The 7,564-nt window shown below is 34.2% G+C and overlaps 1 protein-coding gene across 1 annotated transcript in view; it reads right to left on the bottom strand.

The window, feature by feature from the left end:
* The window catches only part of LOC120081887 (kanadaptin), a 17,706-nt gene extending 13,669 nt beyond the window's left edge, over positions 1-4,037 (bottom strand). Inside the window, exons 1-4 of the mRNA XM_039037067.1 lie at positions 3,398-4,037; positions 3,130-3,215; positions 2,050-2,129; positions 1,780-1,835 (exon numbers count right to left, since the gene is read on the bottom strand). Coding sequence (XP_038892995.1) covers positions 1,780-1,835; positions 2,050-2,129; positions 3,130-3,215; positions 3,398-3,804 — 629 coding nt within the window. The 5' untranslated portion in view covers positions 3,805-4,037. The remainder of the gene's footprint in view (positions 1-1,779; positions 1,836-2,049; positions 2,130-3,129; positions 3,216-3,397) is intronic.
* Between the last annotated feature and the right edge of the window lie 3,527 nt (positions 4,038-7,564).

Genomic DNA, 7,564 nt, shown 5'->3' with positions numbered 1-7,564 from the left:
CCCTCTTTTCTTAAAGTTTAAAGGTATTATGGAAACCGACAAAATGGACCGGCTGACCATGTGATCGGTAGGCCAGCATCTCCAACTTCTCCACAATTGACGGTAACAGACAAACAAACACCGAGCTATCGGTGGTCGGCACCGGTTTTTGTCCAAACCCACGTTGACCGGCCGATGCTCACCCTAACCGCTACTATTTGTATTATGTTCCTAAAAGCATTAGCAGTACAGTGCCCTAGTATTGTTAGTGGCAAGTGTTCAAGATCCATGAAGTGTAGTAAAAAAATTATTTAGTTATACAAAAGTGGCCGGCCCATCCATTAGCCCAATAATGCAAAGGTCTAGCCCACATAACCTATTTGAGCCCATCTCCCACCCATAACTTGAAGTCAGCCTTAAAACCTGCACCCGCCTCCAATCCGATCCAACCCGACCTTGATGCTTGGGATTTAAGTAAATCTAACCACCAAACCAATCCAATTAAACCGTTGGTTCATTAGTTCGGTTTGGTTTACTCAGCAATTCTGCCGATTCTTCACTTTCCTGCTAAAATCTTGGCGGTTCGATTTCGGTTTGACACTCAAACTATGTCAAACCGAACTGATTACACCTCCACCTATATTGTCATTTCCACCCAAATTACATTGATTTCCACTTGTTGGGCATTCTACAAATTCTGAGTGAGGAGAAGTGTTAAAATATTTTACTGTAACCTACAAGTTTAAGCTTTTTGGTTGATTAGTGATTTAACATACCCAAAAAAATTCACCAAGTGTTCCTTTGAGCACAACTTTATTCACTAGAAAAGTCTTCATAACAACTACGGTATGTTCCCATTGTCTGTGAGAAAAACCTATTTTATTCTTTGTACTCCAAATCATTCTCTTGATATCGTCCTTCCCTTCCTACCAAAATTTCCCCTCCCACTGTTAGTTTCTTCCTCTTTTTCTTATCCGTGAGTGTGCGAGCTAGTTCATGCACGACTTGACTAATCTCACAAGATAACCCGCCTAACCCCACAACACTTGGTTGCTAGGGAAACTCATATAATATTAAATCATAGGTTGATGAGCACTAACCACAACAGATTAAACTTATTTCTTCTAAGTCCTTTATTAAACTTAGTGCCATTTTTGACGTGGCCTCTTTATACTATTTGTCCCAGGTATTTTTCCTTCCCCTTCCTAATCGATCCATTTCTAACCAAAACTTCTCTTCCGCCGCTGCCTCTTTCCGATAATCCTCTTGAAATCACTCAACATCTCCCAAGACTCAATCCAACCACCCTTGTTAAACTCCACCGGCACCGCGATCTATTCTCATAAATCCTGAGATGGTAGGAATTTCCAAGAACCATCTGAAAAGATTTTGAGTTCTTACCAAACAAAAGGTTTCTACACCAAAATTCCATCCTTGAAGAAAAAGTTCCAGAGGACATTAAGAAGGTTCATCCGTGCTTATTTGAACCAAGGAAATCATTCCCATTGCAATTTAATATTGAAAGAGGCGAAATTCCTCTTTTCTTCTAACTTAATCAAAAAAACCCCCCTGACAACTACTTATCTAATGAAGAAATGCATATTTTCCCGCTACAACTACCACATCTTACGGAATCTCAAAATGAAAAACTCCAACCAAATATCAGATAAGATTATTATGAGCATTTGCTACATTTTACAGGTACCAATTGCAAAATAAGAGAAGAAGATAGTTAAATCACCCCGCAGATAATAAAAATTTTCTTTGTTAAAAAAATGACAAATGAAGAGTTGTGCTTACTGGCCAAATCGAATGACATCACCGACATGCAAGTCCACAAAAATCCTTTTCTTCACCTAAATAAAATAGCAGAGAAGTTCATCAGACGATGAAATAAAGTCCATCCCACTTTCTCAAACAAAAATGGAAAAGCAAGGCAGAAAATACCATTGGCAGACTAATAATACCTTTCAGGTTTTTCTAATAGGAAAGTTGAAACTGTGAAAGAAAACAAAGAATGATACAAATACCAATTACCAGGAACCGAAATTAAATAATAAAGATCCATACCTGATTTTTGTTAATAAAAGATCCATGTGTACTTCCAAGATCATAAAGGTACGCGTTTCCATTGCTTCTAAATTGGAGAACTACAAAAGGAAGACATATATTAAAAATGATGGTATCTTCTGACCAGTTAAGTTATTCTTCAACAAAAACATACAGTCAATGGTATCACTCAGATATATATAACCTAGCATCCAACCTCTTAATGTTGTGAGGTATTGTTGGTACATTGCCTGCCCTATATTTCTTTTTTTTATTTTGATTGAAGTAATTTAACCAGATCCTAGTTTTTACCCGCCTCGTACCCCTAGTTTTATAATCTAAGGTATGAGAAGCTGCTACAGCATTGAGTGTGCTTCCAGTCATCAGCGAATTTTTGGATGAAGTTCCAGTCATCAGTGATGCCACCGTCATTATTTATTACTAAGGCTATGGTCCTTCCTCGTGTTCTTCAATTCCAAAAACCCATTTTTACCCTAACCGTTTCTTAAAAAGATGTCCCACCATTGAAACCTTATAGCCCATGGTTTGAGGAGAATGTCAAAAAGCTCTTTAGATATTTAGAGGCTCCTGTATAGGCATCCTCCAAAGCCCGGTATTCTAAATTCTAAGAAACATAGGAATTTGATGATCATCCTGAGCCAATTTCTGCTCGGTCAATGGACATAATAGATATTTAAATCTTTAGCTCAAAGAACCTATATAATAATACTGTTTGTTAATTGAGGCAGCTTAAATCTAATGGAGAGTTGAGCCCTCTGAATTGTGAAATGCATTTACAATGTATGGAACCTTAATGATATACCATAGATACAAGGGTTAAAACCTGTATACGTAAAGTAGTATGGAACCTTAACGATAGAAATGCAATGCTAATACAATGGATATTACAATCGCTAGGTTCCTATGATGTTACATGACAATACAAGTAATACCAGAGAAATGCAATTATAGTGCATAATCAGGCATGTAATAGTCAATGATAATCAGAAGAACTGTTGTGCCTAAATCAACTTCTGTTAATTTCTGCATTTAAGTTTATAAGCTTGAAAATCCTCTAAGTATAAGGGAAAAGTTGGCTACCAGCGTGAAAACGAGAAATGGTTGGATGCTCCAGAACAAAATCGCAGAGATCCACACGTCCAAACATATAAGCCCCCTTCTCATACCTAAAATCATATACACAGCTCAGTAACGAATATGCTAACAGATAAAAGAATAACACGATTTGATTTCGACAAGACATCAAGACCAAGTAGGAGAAAAACCCATTTCTCTAAGTTCCAGAATTTCACATCCCTTGAGAAGTAATACGAAGTCAAAATTTCTTTCGAACTTTCAAAGGACTTACACATCAAATTGATCAATAATGCATCCATCCTTCAGAACCTCCAAATAGAAACGATGGGAAGGGGCTCCACTCCAAGAAGGAATGGTGTATGGCACAGCTACGCTCTGGGGTTCCTTCGAAGCAAGTTCCACAGCTTTATCAGATGCGGAGCCATCTGAAACCTTCTCGATGGGTTCTGAAGCACCAGAATTGGTGGAATTCACTGGTTGTTCGTTTTCTTGAGTTGCGGTTAGGGTTGGGGGTTCAGAGTCGGGAGGGGTGGGATTTTTCGGAGGAGGAGGGCCCATGACGGCCTTCGTTGCCGTTGAAGAAAAGGTTGAATCTCCCTCCAGGGTTCCGGCGTCGGAATCCATTGGAGAAGAGGAGGAAGTGTTTCTTGGCGGTGGAGGTCCCATGGCAGTCGTCATCTCAAGCGTGCTAATAGTGAAAAGCGGAAGAGAGAGAGTGTGGAAGAGTGGTTCTAAAATATATGTTTTCCTTGACCGCCGCCGGCCGGAGCTTCACTCACCTCGCCGTTGCCGGAGGTGCCATGTCTGTGCGGTGAAAATCCACGTCCATATTAGGGTTTTTTTTTATTTTTTATTTTTTTATATAACGGTTTTTTTTATTATCATTATTGTTTCAAGTACACGTCCATATTGTTGTAAATATTTATTTAATTAAATTTTTATCTTATTTACTTATTTTTCCTTTATTTTGGTTTTTAAACTCTCAATCATTTCTATTTTAAGTACGATCAAACTTGATACCTACTCTGTGATATCGGTTGTTCTTGTTAATATTCTAGTTTCACAATACGTTATCAGCACTAGGTTTTACCATATTTATTGAGCAAAAGCTAGAGTTTATTTTATACTCATTATTTGTGGCCAACATCTTTTGTACGTGTTATATATACAAGCGTATATGTAATATACCTAATATATATCTTGTGTATCGAAAGTTGACGACATATAGTTTAGATATGATTCATATATGACCAACATATTAATTTTTGTTTTACATGTTATGATAAATATATATTATCGGTGTGTTTTATGATATTGTGTGTGAACTAATTGTAAATGATGAATCTAATTTTAGATTTTGAGCTTGATATATATAGAATTCAAATGCTCTTATTCTATTTCAGTATCTTCATAAGTATATGATAGATTTAAGTCATTCATAAGCATGAAATATTCAAAAATTTTAATCAACATTGCATTTGATACTCTCATATATCATATACTCAATATTGCAAGATCAGGCATCATCTTTATCAGTTACATGAGGGGAAAGGAAGAAAAATATAAGTGTAAAACAGAAAATCGATTGAGAGTCGAATGAGAGGATCCAATCTACCTTAAAATAAAGTTTCCTATTTATAAAGTAGCAGCCACCTTTATTATTCTATCAAAATTGTTGTACTCAATTATCTTTCTATTTCTCTTATGTTTTTCCTTCATAAGACCTATTGCATCCATTCATTTAAAAGTAGCAAACTTGAACTTTCTCCATTTTAGTGGTTATGAAAGGGAAAATGTTATGTAATTGTTGTAGATTTTGAACTTAGGTGGCAGAGTAGAGAGATCATAACTCTACATCATCCAACTTATTTGATTAAGTTCGTGTAAACTCTTTAATGTCTTTGTTACATTGGCATCTTTCACATACTCATGGACCATATTTGCTTTTATGGTGAGGTGTGCTAACTTCCCCTAATTGATTTGATAACTGTAGAGTAGATCACATGTAGTATCATTGTGAGAACATCTCCACTACCATTTGAATATTCCTTGTGTGTCCATTAATTTATCTTAATGCATGGAACAAATCATTTGAATTTGTGTGTCCAATGGAAAGGAGTGTAAAATGCCTTGGGTGTGGTAGAGGCTATTGGAAGGTGCAACTTTTATTTAAGTTCTCATCATCAACTTTAGAAGCTGTTGGGAAGGTGTGTATAGTTTTTCTCTTCAATCCGAGTTTTGGACTTCAAGCTTTTACTTATGAAGATAGTCATTTATACATCTTAAGAAATCTTGAGTACTTAATGAATAAATGTATTAGGAGAGTTATCTTTGTGACTTTATTTATGATTTGTTTAGATAGATATTATGCACTTGAAATTAGTTGAAAATTATTTTACAGATTATATTTATAGATATTAATAGGTTCTTTGTTTCTTTCTTTATTTTCTTCTATCATTGTAAGACCTTATTATAATTCCTTGATTTCATACTTGTGGTTATGTTTGGTCTTTTATTTCATGATGCATTATTATATAGGCCAAACTTAGAAATGACCTATATTCAAGATGCAATTGTATAGTACACATGGCCTTCTAACAAAGTTCTAATTTGTTTGTATATCTATTTATTATTTTAGTTCTTTATTTCAATAAGTTTAATTATTTTTTTATTATTTAATGATTTTTTGTAGGTTGATGAAGGACTATTAGTGTATGCAATGTCTAGACCACAAACACAATTAAGTTGGAGTTAATTGAAGTTGATATCAACATTTTGTAATCTGTAAACTTTATGTTTTGTTCATCTCCAAATATATAAGATACTTATCATTATATCTCCTTTTTGTTAACAATGTGAATCATGTATGAAAGTTTATTTAGAGATACATATTATGATTATGTGGATTATAAATATTTTTTTTATTTGACTTTTAATGTGTAGCAAAGTATAAAATACAATAATAGCAATATGAACATATTTGAGAAGCTATAAAAAGATTTAATAATAACATTCATTAAAGTTATAAAAAGTTTACAAAAGCTATGAAAAGAAATTGTTTGAACATTTGAAGGCTTAATAGAGTTTTCATTAAACAAATAATTTTAGTTGTAATAAATGCTATAATAAATAAATAATAACCTCAAATTTTGGCTATAAAATATTTTTATAGCTTTTTTCAAGATGATATCTTACATTTTACAAAGATTAACTAAATGCGATAAAAGGTTGGACCTTTTATAGCATTTTAAAAAGCTATAAAAAGCCTTATACTTTTAATAGCACGTGTTGCCACGACTTTGCATAAAACGCTATAAAAAAATTTATTATAGCGTTGTTTCAAAGTTATCATATGTCTTATTTTCTGTAATGCTAGGAAGAGCAAATTTTCAATATCGGTTGCTCGACGAGACCTGTCCCCTGTCAAGGCACAAAGAAATTCTCGTATTTCTTTGGTCCCTTCTTAGATAAGTCGATATAGCCCAGTTAGGCTATAAGGCACCTCATCTTTTAAAAAGAACTAGACAGGCTGAATTTGTGTTTTTTTTTTTTTTTTAATTAGGCAAAAAGGGGAAAAAAAGAAAGAATGAAAAGACTCAAGGGACTCAAACAAGTCCAAAGAAATAAAAGATGCAACAGACTCGTGAGAATTAAAGGAAGAAAATTAAAGAAAATATATGAAATACTAGGAGTTAGAATAGGCTGAAGTCTTTGAACCTCTAACTCTATCATCTGGATTTCCTCGGGAGAAATTCTCGTATTTCTCTGGTCCCTTATTAGATAAGTCGATATAACCCGATAAGGCTATAAGGCTCCTCATCTTTTAAAAAGAATTAGACATGTCGAATTTGTTTTTTTTTTTTTTTTTTTTTTTTNACTCAAACAAGTCCAAAGAAATAAAAGATGCAACAGACTCGTGAGAATTAAAGGAAGAAAATTAAAGAAAATATATGAAATACTAGGAGTTAGAACAGGTTGAAGTCTTTCAACCTCTAACTCTATTACTAGATTTTGTCAAGTGTAGGTTTAGGATCCTTTTTAGCATCATAAATTAGTAATCATGGCATGATGTCCTCTTCATCACTAGAAGGGTAGTATTCCGCCAGAAATTCTGTTTCAGATGTACAAACGATGGGCTACTCTGGTTGGATCTTGACCATGTTGAAATTGACTACCTCATGCTTATAAGCCTTTGGCAAGTCTAAGGGATGGTATAACTGTTGAGGTTGATGCCCTAAATCTTGTGGGTCTTGTAGTTTGTAATTGTACTATATAAGCAATTTATTTATTTAACAAAATCAGAGGTATTTTATTTGACATTTAGTAGCATTAACTCACAAAACTAATAAACCAAGATCCAAGGTTTCCATCTGTAATTTAAACATGTATGTGGAGATATACAGGGGATCATGTCTAAGTGATAACCTAAATGGTCTGT

This window comes from Benincasa hispida, chromosome 1 (assembly GCF_009727055.1).
Source record: "Benincasa hispida cultivar B227 chromosome 1, ASM972705v1, whole genome shotgun sequence".
Taxonomy (NCBI): Eukaryota; Viridiplantae; Streptophyta; class Magnoliopsida; order Cucurbitales; family Cucurbitaceae; genus Benincasa; species Benincasa hispida.
This window is presented reverse-complemented; position numbering and strand designations above follow the sequence as displayed.